This window comes from Cupressus sempervirens, chromosome 8 (assembly GCF_028749045.1).
Source record: "Cupressus sempervirens isolate cs-2001-9-10 chromosome 8, ASM2874904v1, whole genome shotgun sequence".
NCBI lineage: Eukaryota > Viridiplantae > Streptophyta > Pinopsida > Cupressales > Cupressaceae > Cupressus > Cupressus sempervirens.
This window is the reverse complement of record NC_143125.1, coordinates 588,602,216-588,620,379: the sequence shown is the minus strand read 5'-3', so window position 1 is coordinate 588,620,379 and position 18,164 is coordinate 588,602,216. Positions and strand designations below refer to the sequence as shown.

The following is an 18,164-nucleotide window of genomic DNA, read 5'->3' as shown; positions in this document are numbered from 1 at the left end:
CAGTGTTAACTGCTTCTGCCCAAAACTGCTTTGGAACATGTCTATGTTCGAGCATAGAACGAGCCATCTCGGTGATTGTCCTATTCCGACGTCAACTACACTGTTCTATTGTGGCGTGTGGGGTGTGGTTTACTGGCGTTTGATGCCATGTGTATCCAAGAAGCTGGAGAAAGCATAAGAACAAAATTCCCCCCCATTGTCTAATCTAAGAGTAATAATAGATTTCCCAGACCTTTTTCAACTAAAGGTTTAAACTTCTGAAATACAGGAAATGCATCTAATTTCTTTTTAAGGAAATACACCCACATTTTTCTACTGAAATCATCAACAAACAACAGAAAATACCTAGACCCAAGAACAGAAGTGGCCACAGGGCTGCAGATATCAGCATGAACAAGCTGAAGTACCTGAGAAGCTTGCCATGAATCGCCACTGGTGAAAGGTGTGTGATGTTGCTTCCCAGCCCGGCATGCATCACAAACTCCAAGTTGTTGAGTCTGAATCTCTGGCAATCCAAGAACAAGCTCATCCCGAGCAAGCTGTGAGAGATGATGCACATTTAAGTGCCCATATCACTGATGCCAAAGTGTGCTGACAGAAGATCACTGAGCAGCCATAGCTAAGTCTTGAGAATCACCAAAATCAGTAAGTCTGAAAAGACCATGATCCTCAAGACCCACTGCAACAGTAGACTTAGTCATCTAATTAGTGATGATGCACTGATGTGAATTGAAGGTGACTGCCAAGTGTGGAGAATGTCGCAGCAGCTGACTGACTGAGAGTAGATTTAGTTCCATCCCTAAAGCGTAGTACACATCAAGGAATATGAGATTCCTCCCAGCAGACTGAAGCTGAATGTTGCCTTTACCGACAACTGTGTACTCCTCTACCACCAAAAATAACAATTTGAATAAGGCTGGTAGTCAGTAAACCAGTCCCTACAGTGAGTGAAATGATGAGAGGCACCTGAATCAATGTACCAAGTAGACGACTTAACATGATCTGCAAATCTTTTAGCCATGAAGGCGTAAAAGGCAAATTCCACCTGCTCAGTGTGCTCTGCACTGTTCACTTTGGGCTACGAACCTAATTGCTTAGACTGTGCAGCTAAGTGTTTCCGACATTCAACCTTCATGTGTCTAAACTTGTGGCAGTAGTTGCATTCAATGTTATTTCTGGAACCCTCTGATGCTAGACCAGAAGACTTCTGCTAAGATGACTGCTAAAACTTGCCTTTATCCTTTTGAAAGGATTTCGCAGCAAAGACTTGCTCTATGGAGGTGGAACTAGAGCTGCTACCGAACTATTGTTTCCACGGATATTGTTGAAGCAACAGGGTGCAAAGATCAGTGAACTTCAAATCAACACCAGAAGAAGTGATGTTGAGAGTCTCAATAAAATGCTCATAGGATTTTGGTAAACTCCGAAGAGTGATAACCATGATATCCTCTTCCTCCATCTTGTGACCGATGGCAAGTAACTGACCACGGATTTCCTGAATCCGATTCAGGTGTGCCTGGAGCGAGGTGCACTCATCCATGACAATAGAAAACAGTGATTTTCAGAAAGAAGGCTCTACTTTTGTCAGAAGTCTCATGAAGACCTTTGAGATGTGTCCAAATTTTGGCAACTGTCTTGCCCGATGGAATCTAAGAAAGTTGATCATTAGCCACAAATAATTTGAGAAGCATCACTGCCTCTCGATTATTCAAATCCCATGTATCTTGACCAGGACCCGGAGAAGTCGGACGCTGCATAACACCCAGAACAAGTTGATCGGTGTTCCAATATTCAAAAATTGGAATGATTCGCTACTTCCAGGTGCCATAATTTCGACCATTGAATTTGGAGTTATGCTCGAGCAGAATATTTGTCAGAGATGCCATGGCACATTTTTCAATTAAAAACTATGAAAATCTGTGAAGACATGTTCTTCGAGGCAAAAATACAGAAGACCTAGAAAAATCGGAGAGTGACCCAAAATAGAGCTTGAAAAACCTAGAAGGAATATGTTGTCGTTTTTTGGATCTGTGGCTCAAAAATCGAGGCACAAAAAATAAGCACCTAGAAAAAACGGACAACCTAGTTGAGCTCTCGAAAAACCCACCAAGAATCTGAAATCAAAATATTTTTTCGACCCCAAAAATTAGGGTTCCAAGCAAAAAAATCAGTTGGTGGCCATGGAGGTCGAATCTACAAAACAATGTTGATTTTCTAGAAAAAATGGTCGCTTTGGCAGTGGCAGGTGTTTGTTTTGATTAAAAAACACAAAGCCACTTAAAAACAACTATGTTTGACCTCAAAAAAAATGTGGATTCGGCAAGAGGAAAGTCGCCTAAAAACAACCAAGAATGACTAAGTCGTGCGCCGTAGCAGAAGAAACCAGACTCTATTCCACAATTTTTCAAGGGAAAAAAACACCAAGAAATCTCCGTGAGCTCCTTGCAGATACTTGGATAAAGAAAATGGACCACGATTTGCACAGAGGTTTCAAACCTGAGTTTTGGCTGATTCGAATTTCTCGAGGTAGAAAACCCTAGGCAGGTTTTAGAGAAATTAACTGAAAAAAAAATTTGATAAAATTTAAACAAATAATTTCAAGAAGAAATTATAATTTTTTCTGAAACATTTAAGTATTAGCTCTGATACCATATTACGAAAGTAATTGGTAAAATACTCACTTGTTATTAACAGAGACCAGATGGTCAATTTATACAAAAGAATGAGACGATATTTCCTTAGGAAACGATCGTAAAGAATAGAAACATTCTATTCTAGAGAAAGCAAAAAAATGAAAGCAAACTAAAGCTAATTAGATATTTACAATAGATAACATTTAACTAATAATAGACGACTTATCTATTATTGTAATATTTTGATTGTTATAGTATATGTGGATAGTATGATCTTTGGTGGCAGCAATGATCTATGCAAGAAGTTTGTTGAAGATATATAGAAGGAATTTAAAATTTCTATGATGGGTGAATTGAAATTCTTTGTTGGATTGCAAGTAAATAACAAAAAAGGCATTTTTATTTCTCAATCCAAGTATCTGAAGGAATTGTTGAAAAAGTTTGGCTTAGAAAACTCAAAGCCAGTAAGAACTCGTATTTTACCGACCACAAGTTGACTAAGGAAGATGACTTGCCAAAAGCAAAAGCAAGCAAGCATAGATCGATGATTGGAGGATTGTTGTACCTAACTATATCTAGAGAAGATATCATGTATGCAATATGCTTGGCAAACAGATTTCAACAAGAACTAAAAGAATCTAATGTTATGGATGCGAAGAGGATCTTCAGATACTTGAAAGGGATTGAAGATTATGGGTTATGGCATCCAAAAGGATCATATTTTACATTTACAGCATAGACAAATGTTGAATGGGCAGATATTTGGATGACTGCAAGAGTACCAATGAGGGAGCCTTCTTTCTTGGCTCTCGCTAAGTTGCTTGGTCATGCAAGAAGTAGGATTTTGTAATGCTTTCAATTGTTGAATTAGAACATATTGCAGCATCCTTCTGTTGTACATAGGTATTAAGGATGAAGGAATCTTGAAAAACATAAGAATCATTTTTTCCGAACCAATTCCTATACTATGTGATAATACCAGTGCTATATGTCAAAGAATCCACTAATGCATTGCAAAACAAACATATTGATATCAAATATCACTTTATTACAGAGAAGATTGAGGCTAGAGAAATCAAGTTGGAGTATAAACTGACAAAGGAGCAGATCGAATATATATTCACAAAACCTTTGTCTCGGGATACTTGCAAGCATCTCAAAGAGAAGTAGGGTATTCAAACCCTTCTGGGTGCTCATTGTCGGTCCAGTGATTTTGCACATCCATATCTTTTTGGATTAGTGTTGGTGTGCTTCCTTTCAGGGGGAGCAAAGTATGTTAGTAAGGGGGAATAGTAGCTATGTTTGTCCCTTTCTCATTGTTGTTAAGGGGGAGAGTTTTTGGAGTTGATTTTGGAAATCTTTTTGTGCTTTGTTATTGATGAATGTCGCCATCAATGACAAAGCGAAAGATTGTTAGAATGTGAGGTTGATGGTTGTCATTGATGTCAACATCTTTCTCTCAGACTCTAGTGTGTTGGTGGTTATGAATTGATAGTTTGCTGTATGATTCGTGTATCGATTGGCTGCATATTGAATATCTTTCATTGATAACCTATATATCGAATATTTTGCTTTACTATTGACTGGGCATTAATAGTTTTACCATTTTGTGCCTCAATGGTGGTATGCATCATTCTAGTGGATCGTGTGTTGGGTCAATCCTTTGTAATTCGCGTGTTCTTTTTCTTTTTTTTTGGTCCCAGTAGCTCTTTTCCTAGCATTTTTATCATAACCATTGGCACTAAAGATCATTGCGGCATGTTGAGGTACTCGAGGATCATTGTATTTCTCAAGGATGTGTGACAAATCTCAAATCTATGTTAGCTGATAGATTAATGGTGTGCATCCAACATAAATAATCATTTCAAGAGGGATGTATGCAAATCCATGAATTCAAGTTCGTGTATACAATTCATGTTATCTTGTTGCTTATATGCGATCTATATGGGATGCAAGTACAAACTTACTTAGTGAATTGATTCAAGGAGGTGCAGCCCATAGTTGATTATAATTATAGTGGCTCGACAACTATATCATCTGGTGGTTTCTACTTCATCTATCATAGGTTTCCTATAAGCCTTTTAGTAGTAAACCTTTTCTTATCGACAATGAGGCTTGCTTTATCCACTCCAGCAGTGAAGCCTAATACCCCTTCTTCCAATGAGCATTTCAGGCAGTTAGCCTTGTTGTTACAAAATCACCTTAAGCAGTCTTACCCTAACAGTTATTTTTCGTTTCATGAGATTTAGCTTCTCCATACTTTTTCTCCCATTTTGGTTTTCCACGAAAATCCTAGTATTGATTGTGTTAATGTTTTTGGGCTTTCACACTTATCTTTGCTATGGTGATTTATTGTTCTCTAACTAACAACTCTTGAGTGATGGTTGATGATTATTAAGTGTTAACCAATAGATCAAAAAAAATTATGTGTACGGGAATAACTAATTCATCCCCTTCTCAGTTATTCAGCTTGTTCAACATGCACAAGTCATGCCAAATCACTTTGCAATACTTCTTTGACAAACAAATGATGAAATTAATTTTTAGAATATATGTGTGTGTGTGTGTGTGTGTGTGCGCGCCTTTTTTGAGCTAAGGTTTCATGAAAAGCAAACAAACTATAGTGAACAAATAACTCTCTATCTCAACCAACAAAGAAGCTTTGGAGACACCCAGAAGCACTGGGGAGTTATTACTTTTGCCTTCAATCCTTTCCCTTTGACCATGCATCTCTAATGTAATCTTTAGAGATAAAGATCAAAACCTAGACTAGGTGCAGAACCACCGTCCATCATTTTAGCTAAAATTTTATCCTTTGACTTCTTTACCCAATAGTGCTCCATTTTGTTCTTTTCTTCATTAATATCAATCTTCCTTCCCAGATCATCACCATTCAAGTTCCTTCTATAGTGTTTCACAATATGTCCCATCTTGATAACATATCGGACCTTACCTAGATCCACTTTTGCTTAAGTTCCCTTTAAATCTTCTATTTGTCCAATACCCAACAACTCTATGCCCATATCCATTGTAGGAATAATAATATCCATTGAATGATTGAATATTATTTGATATCTTACTCCTATATTTGGCAGCTTCGTGTCCAAACTTATTACAACTATATCATCTTCCATTAAATGAAGGATTCCTGATTCTACTTCCACATTCATTTACCTTGTGACCTAATTTAGTACAGACAAAGAATTTACATTAAAAGAGTACTTGGAAGGATCATTATAGGTTCTTCTAAGATACTTTTGATCATTTCAGACAAAAGTAAAAGTTTGCTGTCTTTTGTAGTCCACTGGTTCATCTTTAGTCTTTTCTTTGCATTTGTCTTATGAAACGTCTCCTTTTTCAGAACCATGTCCTTGTCTACTTGTGTCCTTTATTGTACCTAACATATTGATAGGCATTTCACTATCTTTCCTTGATTTAATGTTTTTTTTAATAGGCATACTAAGGAGGTTTGAGGGCAACACTCCAATAGGATTGAGGGGTGTTCTTGGCATGGTCCAAGGGTAGCACCCATGGTCCCTTCCTATCACAATAGAGGATGTTGTCAAGGGGTAGAGCCTCCCTCCCTGTTACTATAGAAGATGTTATCAAGAGGTAGATCCTCTACCACCAAGCTCAAATTAAGGCCTTTGAAAGCACACAAACCTTAATATTTTCATAATTTTATCACTTAATGTTTGAAGGAAAAATTATATAATTGAGCACTTTTTTTATCATAATAATGTTTTAAATATAAAAAAATCATGTTTTTGAACAACACTCTTTGGTTTTTTCATTATAATATATTTTTTTTAAACATTTTATAATTCTATTCTTTAATAGCACTTGGGTATTGGGTTTGTCTCTTGGGTATTGGGTTTGTCTATGGTCCCTCCTGATCACCTTGGGTTCCTTGTGGGTTCTTGCCCGTGACGGACCCTAGACAAATCTAATTGGGAACTACCCAAATCTAATAGGGAACTACCCTATGACCCAAAGTCAACTCATACCATGTGAGTAGGGGGTGTTAATAAAATCGGTAGTGTTTAAAGAGATACAACCTTGAATTCCAATTGATTCTAGTGGGATGCGTTCAAATGAGAAAAATTGTTTGGCTAAATGCATTCAAATGGGTTGGGAGGTGAACTAGGAAGGGATAAAATTTACTGTCTAGTTATTGAAGTCAAATTTACAGCTTAGCAAGTGAACTGTTTTCGACCTTGGTTGAGGAGGGACATCGATAAGTTTGTCTCTAGATGTCTAGTTTTTCTATGTTTTTGTAGGTGGGCAGCAAGTGGGCAGAAGATCATTGTTTTTGTATAACCCTTACTAGTGCCTAGAGAACATGGATAACCGTTGATATAAATTTGTCTTTGGGGTTGCCTCATACTCAAAAGAGGTAAAGATTTCTTTTTTGCTGTGGAATGTTTCTCTAAAATGTCCCTCATTATTCCATGTAATAAAACTGCTCAAGTAAGGTTGCTGATCTGTTTTCCAGAGAGATTATATACTTGCACAGATTGCAAAAAAAATCACAACTGAGCAGGATACGAATTTCCCTAATCTCTCTTTGAGGGCTTCATGGATTGACAGAAAATAACAGTAAAATTCAGCTTATCATCCTCAAATAGATGGACGGATGGAAGTGGTGGACAAAAGCTTTAGAAATAAGTTGAGGTGTTTAGGCGGGAATTGCACAAGACAATGAGACAGTCACTTTTCGAGGACTTTGTGGGTTGAAAGAAAATTGCTGTAAATTTGAGCCTGTCATACTCACATTGACGTATAGATGGAGGTGGTGAGCCAAAACTTCAGAAATTTGTTAAGGTGTTTAGTTGGGAATAGCACAAAACAACAAGAATTAAATATTGCCTCAAACACTCTAAAAGGAGTAGTGAACTAGAAAGGCAGATTAACCAAGATTCAGAAGATTTTGTAAAGCATATGTATGATATGCAACAAGTTAGTCAAAGCCTGGAAACTCCAATAAGCTGTACAAATGAAACATGGGCCTACATTGGAAAGCAAAAATGTGTGCCAAGAGGATGAGATAGTAATGATTTACTTGTGCAAAAATCCTCGAGGCAATTTAAAATAATTGATGCCAAAAGAAGGGCCTTCATAGGATTTTGAAACTGATTAATCAGAATGTCTATTGAATCAGCTTGCCCAAGAATTTGACATCTGTCTCATTTTCAATCTCACGGATCTTTACCGGATGAAGCAGACCTAGGAGAAATTCCAGATGAGAACGTGCTTAGGGAATGGACTAGACAGTGAGACACTTGCAAAAGAAAACAAAAAGTGGATTGGAAAAGTTTATGGACACCAAGGTTACAGCTAAAAGGTCAAGGAATGATAAAATGCATACATTAAAAAAAGCAGGGATCACCCGACTTTGATGACACTTGGAACAAAGAAAAGGAACTCATGAAATTAGCAATAACTTGAAAAGATTCTTCTGAAGTAAGAGGTTCAGGATTTTGAGAGGAGAATATACACTTGACAATCAAATGGTTGAGATCATAGAAGCAGATTGCCAGATATCACAAAAACATCAGGAACCATATTGTATTCCTTCATGATATTATTTTGTACACTTCACAAACTCAGCATCTTGTGTTATGTTGAAATGAAGGGCTCCTCTGTTTATTTATCACTTCAATAGAATTCATGATTGGGAGTGGGAAGATATATCTGTTTGGGAGAGCAAATGGCTGTAGTTCCTTTGACTCCCTTAACTTTTGAGTGCAGATTCCGATGTCCTCATTAGAAAGACAAATGTGCGAGCCACGTCATTACCCCTGCACATCTATTGGGGAAGGTGTTATGATAGTATTTATAGAATTTTCTGAGTAAGAAATGGTTTAGCTATTGAATTTTATGATGGATCAGCTAGCAGTCACACCTAGGACCACTCATTTTCTATTGATGAATACAGCTGAATACCACGGAGCTACCAGCTCACTTTGTAACTGACCCATCTCCAGTTAGATTTGGCTCATTTTCCAACACCTTCCTTGAGCCAGTTGTGATGGATCAGGTGTGAGTCACACCTAGGACCACCCATTTCTATTGATGAATACTGCTGAGCAACCAGCTCACTTTGTGACTGATCCATCTTCAGTTAGGGTTTGGCTCATTTTCCAACACCTCCCTTGAGCCACATTGTAGGTGCTCAGGGTTCCAATCTTAGCTTTGGGTTTGATACCATGTTAAACTATTTTCGTGAACTATCTAGGAGTTCAGCCTAGGTCCTAGGACCACCCAATTGCTACTGGGTTGCTCCAGCATTGAGCTATTTGCCTCCTTTGCGACTGTTCCATCTTTCCTTTTCTAACATGCGCGATGGAGATGCTAACATGTTTAGTCTCAATGAACAATATGGTGGATTGTTTTTTTCTCCTATCTACCAATTTAGGACATTGAGCCATAGCATGAGGATTGAGTGAACCTCAACAGACCCTTTGTACTGGCTTTATAACAGATTGAGAGGAATAAGGTTAAATTGTATTATTTATTATTTCAAAATGAACAGTGGTAAAACTCAATGCATCACTTAACTAAGTGACTGTAAACAGTGTCTTTTGTATTGCATGTGATCGCATCCGGCTAGTAAAAGATAATTTATTCTATTTACCTTGTTCATATGGAAGAGGTTTGATGATATTGCATCAACTCATTATTTATAACCCATAGAAAAGACAGCAGGAACTACAGTTCCATAGTTGCTAGAATTTCGTAGTAGCTCGCCTCATTGGCTCCAGCCACTTTGTGATACTTTGTAGCATAATTATGATGAGATAAAAGGTACCAGCAACAGTACAGTGACTGGGACACTTATCAAATTAGGGTTTGCAAGTAAATGAATAAGGAGATGGATCTATTATATATAACTGAGGAGCTTATTGTCCTTAAAAATATAACTGTTAAAGTGGTTGAAAAAATTTCAGAGGTTTTTCTCCTTGAAATGGATCTGGTGGCAAGTGTCATGTTTGGGGCGGAATAGAAAAAAGTGGCTGATATAGGAAAGTATGATTTAATAGGTAAGCTAGATGCTTGTGTAGGTAGAGATTTCCAGTCTGATCGCTACTTGTGAATGGGTTATTGCTGCTTACCTTCATTTTCCGTTTCTTTTGCAATAGCTGCTGCTACAAGTATATTTTTGTTGCATAGCTGTCTGCAGAGGGCGACCCTGCATCTTTACCTCTAGATATTTTGAGGACAGAATTAGTCTTTATCATTTCCTTAAGTCTGTAAGGCCCCTTCCCCAGAACCCTATTATAAAACTAAATAATATGAATATGATTAGAGCTAGGAAGAGTAAGGAGATGAGATGTCATGTTTCTGCCTCTTGTGAATAGAATGTAAATTATATATTGTTAGCATAAACCTTATGATAGAATGATGGTAAGAAGGTTTTGGGATCTAGGTGTGTCATGATTGGCATTTTCTTTGTCGATAGTGAACTTGAGATCTTGTTGAGACTAATATATATATATATTTTAGTTATTGTTGTGCTAAGTACCCTATTCAGAATTACATTAGGATTGATAAGCTAAGACCCTATGGAATAAAGGCTCGAGATGTCATAACTTAGAAACTATGTTAATGGGTTCATGGTATTTTATGATCTATTAGGATTTTTTTTTCAAGTGCTCATTGTGGAAAGATGAATCAACATCACTCTTGTACTACCAATAATTATAGACGGAAATTGATATCAAAATTGGATAAGGGTCTAGTCGATGAAACAAGGTATGATGTTATGTAATAAGTCAATTTTTGTGCAAATATTATTAGGTGGATATGCTAATGTTCATGAGGATAGATTTTATGATCCAATAAAATGTAATGGATTTATTTGATGATTGATTTTAAAACTACGTGACAGGACTATGCAAACACCCTGATTTCCTGACATAATTGATAAAACATATGATGTGTTGTCTCATAATGATAACAAGCGACTATTAGTAATCGCACTATGTTTAATTGAATCAAAAGATACTATTTGTGATGTTTACATTTTGGTGATTTTCACCTAAGATATGCATTCAGAACTAATTTTCACGGTGTCTTATTTAACAGTTATAGATTCAATATTTCATCAGTATGATAGGAATTGGATTATGATGTGGTTCAGTATGTTAATTGGATCACGTGATTAGATATTAATGTTGATATGCAGATTCTGATATTGTAATGTTTTAAATGCTTATATGAAAATGATTAGAAAATAAAAATTGATTATGATGTTAAGGTGAATTATTTAATATGAAATTGTCATGCACCTATATACATGCATTTTACATTATTTTTCATTGGGCTACTGATGTTCGAGTTTAGTGTGCAGGTAACTGAACCATGGAATTTAATCGGGGAAACAAGGTCCAAACTTATGTGGACACGGTATAGCCAAGGCGAATCTTTGGAAGATTCAAAAGCCTCGTTGTGATGTGCTTGTTTCGTAAATGTAAGCTTGCATGTGTGTGGTAAATTTAATCTCATAAATAAATTAGGGACATGTCATGGTGATGTTAATGTGTTTTAAATGTGTCACTTGACACTTGTAATTGTTTGTGTCTTAATGATGTGTCACCTAGGGTTTTGGTCATGGTTACACTTAACCTTAAATTAATTACCTTTCATAAGATTAAGTAAATCCACTTGGAGAATGGATAGGATGGGTCACCATCAATGGAAATTCGAATCCAAACTTGACAAGGATTTTTATGGGTCAATAAGTGGCCCCAAAGTGCCATTTTTGTGAAAATAAGCTACCCATATGTTAGCATAACATGTTAGGGGCCTAAATTTGACCATTTTATTGCTTAGCTAGCCTAGGGGGCCCCTTAACCAATGCATTCTTCCACCAATTCGAAAATTGAGTTGTCCCATCAATTCATCCCCATTTTTCCACTTAGTCAAAAGTAGCATATTTGGTAGGGACAAAGGTATAAGAGATAGTGGCTTGATGTTTTTTCCAAAAAGAGATAGTGAGAGAGCCTTTTTAGAGGATTTGTGGTAAACTAGTGGGGTGTTCACCCACTCTCTAAGTTTAGAGACAATTAGGGTTTAGAGAGGAAGCTAAGGAGAGGGAGCTCTTCATCAACTAATTTTGCCTTTAGCTTGGACCAAGGTTGGTGCCCATGCCATGACCTTCTTTTGCACTTGCATAATGGTGTTGTAATCTTGTTAAATTGTTGTTGGTGAAATCAGATTTTGTATTGTGTTGAAATGATTGTAGATTGTGTTGCATTTACTTTCTTTGGATTTCTTTCCTTGTTCTTTTTTTTGAGTGTTGATTGTTAATGGGTGTGAAGGCTTCACTCACCCTTGGGAGGGAAGAGATGCCTTGGGTGAAGGGGTTAGTTGGGCTCAACATTGGAGTTGAGAGATTTTCCTCTTGGAGAGGGTTTTTTTGTTCAAGGAGTATGGGCTCCATTGAAGCCATATGCCTTGTTTGATAGCCTTGAAGAGGCATTTGTATTATTGGAGGTATAAGTGTATTGATGTGGTGAGGAGGATGTATTTTGATAGCCTTGAAAGGGCATTGTGCAATTGCAAATGTATATGTGTATATGGATATGGCATTCTCCTCTTTGGAGAGCCCACCTTCACCCACTGTTTTCATGATTCCAATGGTGAATCAATGTGTTAAACCTTGGAGGGATTGTAAATGTATTGTGATATTATGTTTGTATGCATTGTGAAATGCTTGAGTGTAACCCCATTCGAGCCTTGTTTCCCCTAGCTCGGTGGTTGGCTTCTTAGAAGAGCCTAGGATGGGAGGTGAGCCTCCATGGTTCTTGTGTAAATATTTTTGCAGGTTTTGTGCTCATTGGATTCAAGGAAGAAGTTTGGTGTCACCCCATGTGTTGATGAAACAAGGAATGTGTTATGCCGTTGGTAATGCACTTGAAAGGATGTTACCCTTCTCTATGATATTGGATATTGCATTGTAAAGATAAACCCTTCATTTGTGTCTTTTGTGTATGGTATTGCAAAAATGAGATCTTCATTTTATGTAAATTGTTGTGAAGTATGTTGTATGGAGGCAATACAGGGATTGGGAGATAACCATTGTATGCATCCTAGTTTCCTTCAATATGCATTTAGATGTAGTGGAATGGAATGATTAATGTATCATTGTAGCTATATTTGGAAAATAGAAGAAACACTTTCAAATAGATAGTTACTGTACTTAAAGTTCATAGGATTGATTAAGCATATGTGAACCATGTACATTGTTGAATAATTGGACAATACAAGGAAAGTGCATCTCAAATATGATGCCTCATGTAAGAAATCCCCTATTATATTTAGATGATAAGAAATTGCATTTAGCTTCAATATAAGAAACGGATTAGTTGATGTCATTATTGATTTTGTTCAATATAAGAATGGAATTGAGCTAGGATAGTAAGTATGAACATTCTTTTAAGTTTTGGTTCATCTTTTATAATAGCACAAGAGCTTTTCAATAGAGCTATCAATTATACATTGATTAAAATGTTAATGTTTATATCAAACTATTTATCAAAGCCTAAACTCACACTCACAAAACATTAAGCTAAGAAGGAAAAGTTAGGAAGTAGCCATACTATTAGCACATATGAGAACAAGTCTGGAAGTGAGCAAATTGTTCTCTGAAATTTGTATGGAGAAGCAAGAAAATACCCCACTGTCACAAGTTACAATACAGACCAATAAAATAATAAGTAGAATATTCCCGGATACTTCCTTAGTAAGAAACCAATAGAATAAGAGGTTATAACATTGATGAATATAATTCATAAGCCTGTGACTATTCTCTGGGAATAAGTCACCATCAATACATTATACTAAATATGCCCATCGATATTTGAAAAAGGGACTACATGATATATAATAATAACAATAACCTAAAAAAAAAATATAATGAGAAAGTTGGAAAGAGACAACAAAGGACAAAAAGGAGTAAGTCCACGTTTCACCCTCCAAAGCACCCATCGAATTTAGACTTCGCCGCACTTCCTAAGGCAGATTTATTATGGAGAGAGAGAGAGAGAGATCTTGGGGTTGGCAGCCCACTCTCCACTCAAGGAGTGGGCGCTCTGCCCAAGGGAATTACTCTCCTCACCTTCAACCGAAAACATAACTTAGGCACCTCCCTCACACCAGTGACATGTACACTACGGTGGCCCACCCTATCAAGCGCCAACTCCACTCACGCCTCTCAAGTGGCTTACGTTGAACTTCTACCCACTCCTTGTGCAAACCACCACCACCATATATACCATGACATCGCCTTATGCCTATGGAGAAGGGACCCAAATCTTTAAAAAAAAAGTAATAATAATATATGATGCTCGAACCAAGGGAAAAAACCAATGTTAATTAAGGGAATTCGAATTTGTTTTAAAGAAGGAGAATCACGTGAATTTCCACCACTCCCCTCTTCTCTTCTCCCTAGGTGCCACCCACGGGCATGGGCTGACCACCCATCACATCATGCACGTGCTCCTTCCCATGCACTGTTTTGGACTGCGAATTTTATGGAGGTTATGGGTTAGGGAAGGGAGTGGTTAGTGATAAGATAGAAGTATAGTAGAATGGCTAGTATATTTATTCTTCTTAATTATCAATTAGCAGTATACGAGAGTTTGATGTGTGATAGTTAGTAGGTAGTTATTGAGCAGTTGGTAACTAGATTTAGTTAATAATGTTAGCAATTAGTATTTGTTTGGGTAAGTTGGATAGGATAGTAATTAAATAGACACGAGTGGATTTGATAGTCTAATAATTAATTAGAAAGAGATATTGCATAAGACAAAAATTGAATAGTTATAAGATGTGTCTATTATATATATATATATATATATATATATATACACACAACATTTTGTTATGTAGTTATATATAGAGATATACATTTATATCTGAATTGTCGAAATAGGTTATATACATACATCATATATTTGATATATATGCACCTAATCTTTATATAAACAATTCACCTAACTTAATATATAGGATGTATTAGAATATTATTAAAAATATTAAATCATGAATATTTTTGTTATAATACATGATTCATATTACATAATTGTGTTAGTGGTTCATATTAGCCCTCAGATATATTATGTCCTTCAACCTATATGCTTAGTAATTAATTGTAATAGCATATTAGCCAAATAAAACAACAGAACTTATGGATACATCGAACTACATTGAGTGGGTTTAATAACCCATAGTTGAGTGATAAGTACGAATGGGGAAAGAAATTTAAAATGCCTGAGTTAAATAGTAAATGATCCATTCCATACATTAGTTGACACTTATACTATGTAACTATTTTGAATTATAACATACATTGATAATAACATATACATATGCATTACGCAATGTGATGTACTAAATGTCACTTTAAATAACGATATAGGTAGAACCTTATTGTTGGGAATAAAATAAGATGTAATATTTTAATAAAAATGTTATTAAGGACTAAGGGGGAAATTGTCTTGGTTAATAGTGGTGACTAACTTGTAATTCAGGCATTGAACTGTTCTAATACATAAGTAAGCTAGGCAGTGTACAATATGTACATTGATCCAATCATGACCCTGATCAAGGTGCATAACTTATATACATTTATATCTTCAGTAAGTGTACCTTTAACGTAACCCTACCCTAGGTGCAAAAATTCAAGTTCATACCTAGTTGAATGCCTAGACAAGACAACTAGTAAACCCTAAGGTATACTATCATCAAGAGGCGAACAAGAGGCGAACAGCGCTACTTAAGTCTGCTTGAGTTGTCTTGCTGTCCCATAGGCTATTTTTGGCCTCGTGGACGTTAAAATTTTATCTATCTATCTATCAAGAGCATAAAGAAGTTGTTTTTCTTTCCATCTAATTATGGTCTTGCATCAATAAAATACTCCCCGATTTCCAATGCCGTTTAGACATGAACCTTCTACAAACCTAGTATGAACCACTTTGGTTAGGAGAGTAAAAGTTCGTGTGACCCTATAAACGTAACTGTTAGGTATTCTGAACTCCTAACCTTGCGTTAACCAATTTTGTAAATGTGCAGTTTTGTATATCTTCCATAAGTTTATATTTCAAACAAAACAAAAAATGGTAGTCGTGTTTTGCCCAGTAAATTTCGGGCATGACAAAGTCATCATATTTCGTAGAACAACCTGCTTTAGACTAGGAGCAGTAGTTCCCTCTACGGGACCCCTATCTAAGGTTAGAATGGCTTGGAATTGTAGCACAACTTTCACAGGCTTCTGTTTTATTAGATAGAAATCGAAATGATATCTTTAAATGAGATAGATTTCATATGTTTCAATTTCAAATTGATCACCTGCTGCTCAAAAACTGAAACTGTAGTTCCCTCCATAGGATCCCTATCCATGGTTACAATGGCTTACAACTGCAGCATAACTTACATGAGCTTCTCTTTCAACATATTGAAATCAGTGTGATGTCTTTAAGAGAAAATAGTGGCATCCAAAATCCCTTACGAATTAATAACATATCTATCGCAACGAAATGAACACTAAACAAAATTACAAACTAGCGATGCCTATCTTCTCTATTTTTATCTTCAGCTAAAAGACTGTTCAGTTTCCCTTCTGATACTAGTGTCAAGATTAGATCTTTCATGATTTACACTGTAATCCGAATTTTCAAAACTAGTTAAAAAGCATAATCCTAAATTTCAAAACATCTTCTGTACATTCCGAAGAACCATAATTCAGATAGAAAACCAAACTTGTCATCAGCAAGAACGAATGCATTTTAGTTCCTTCAGTCCTCCTGTATTAATTCAATATAGTCGATTTGCTAAGCGTTTCTGTGGTTCTCATCCATTTCTAAGAATTTTTTTATCAAAAAACATAAGACCAAAACCTTGGCCTATGCTTAACCTTCCTTAAATTGCTTCATTACACATCGTAATTTTGAAAAGAGAAACAAACCAGGCTCAATTAGGATAGCAATTCAGGTTTTAAAGCAGCTTGCTAAAAACAGGCATTCCTAAATTGTTAGTACATACATTACACTGTAATCTACCTTGAGCTGTGCCAGACTGAAGCGTGCATTACCCAACAAAACATAATTAACCTTGAAAAAGATACAATCTCAACCAAAACCGAGATATTAAACCCTAATGATCGAACTATACTCCAAGTGAAAAGCATGAAAACTGGAAATTCAAAATGTGGGTATGTAATAAGAATTGCTGAACACTTGCCTTGTCTGTAATTCCAGCAGTGCCACCAGTGACTCGAGTTTTAATCTCAGTAATCCATCCTTTAGGCAGCCAAGCTGGAGATTCAATCACTCTGCAATCTCTCTTTACCCTTCGTCTAGAAAGAGTAGCGCCTGAATTAAAGGGCACACCATCAGAGGTAGGTTTTCTCTTGCCCTGTGTTTTCATTGCCGTCGATTTCACTGTATGCCCCTTCATAGCCAGGCTCAGATCCCTCCACACACCATAATGGTTAAATAAGTGGGACGCGTGACAATTCATGAATTCAACTTATGCCACTTATCACAGATAAATTTAATTTATTGGAGGCACGGATTCCATTACAACCTCGTATTTCCACCCTTTTCTTAGCTTTAATTTCCATTTCCCTTTCATCGTTATCAGAGCATGAGTTGGGCAATCTACAGAGACGACGAAGCATGATTTCTTTTTAAATAAGAAGCTTTTCTCCTCAATTTTTATTTTTACCTGAATAAGGACGGCCAATATATAGAAAGATGTATATTTTTTCTTTCCGAAAAGGGCAAAAGAACTGTCCTGCATCAACGGTATAGTGTGACTTCATGAATCAAGGACATTATTATGGTTGATCAATAATTTTCTCTCCTTCTGAAGAAAATGCATACGAAATGCTGTCACCTCAGCATTAACCTGTCGTAATGATGAGTGTCGTCACTGCTAATTTAATCGGGAAAATGATTATTGTCTGTGGCAGTGAAAAAGCTTATTTACACGCGTGTTTTTCTTCTTTGCGTACACCAGGCCTTCACAACTCAAAGCTACGTATTTAATTTTGGATCAGACTAGATCCCTCGCGTCCAGCTTTACTAATGTTACATGTGGAGATTTAGGGCCCGTAAAGCAATACGTATTCTGAAATATGTAATTCAAAAATTTTGAAATTTTTGTTTGGATGCACCAAAACGAGATTGGAATACGAAGTAAAATAGGAATATATATTCCAATTTTGGCTCAAAAATGGAGTTTTGCAATTCCACCTAAATAGGTGTTATTAGAATATGTATTCTTATTTCATTTTTTTTTATTTTAAAAAACATAAATTTTTGGATCCGTGAATTCCCATCAAATATTGGTTGAACCAAACGAAGAACAAAAATACGTTCTATTCCAAAATACGTATTTCTATTCCGCTCACCAAACGGGATTATGACCTCCTTTCATTGAGAAAGGTTGAAAATTTGATGTATTTTTGTTGTTGGGGGATAATTTGTCATTTCTATTTGTAGTTTTAAGGATATTCGTTTACAA

General features: G+C 36.3%; 1 protein-coding gene across 1 annotated transcript in view; it reads right to left on the bottom strand.

The window, feature by feature from the left end:
• LOC149543807 (uncharacterized) overlaps window positions 1–17,734 on the bottom strand; it is a 66,171-nt gene extending 48,437 nt beyond the window's left edge. The window contains exon 1 of the mRNA XM_089798491.1: window positions 16,878–17,734. Within this exon, the coding sequence (XP_089654617.1) occupies window positions 16,878–17,156 (279 nt within the window). The 5' untranslated portion in view covers window positions 17,157–17,734. The remainder of the gene's footprint in view (window positions 1–16,877) is intronic.
• Window positions 17,735–18,164: the final 430 nt, after the last annotated feature.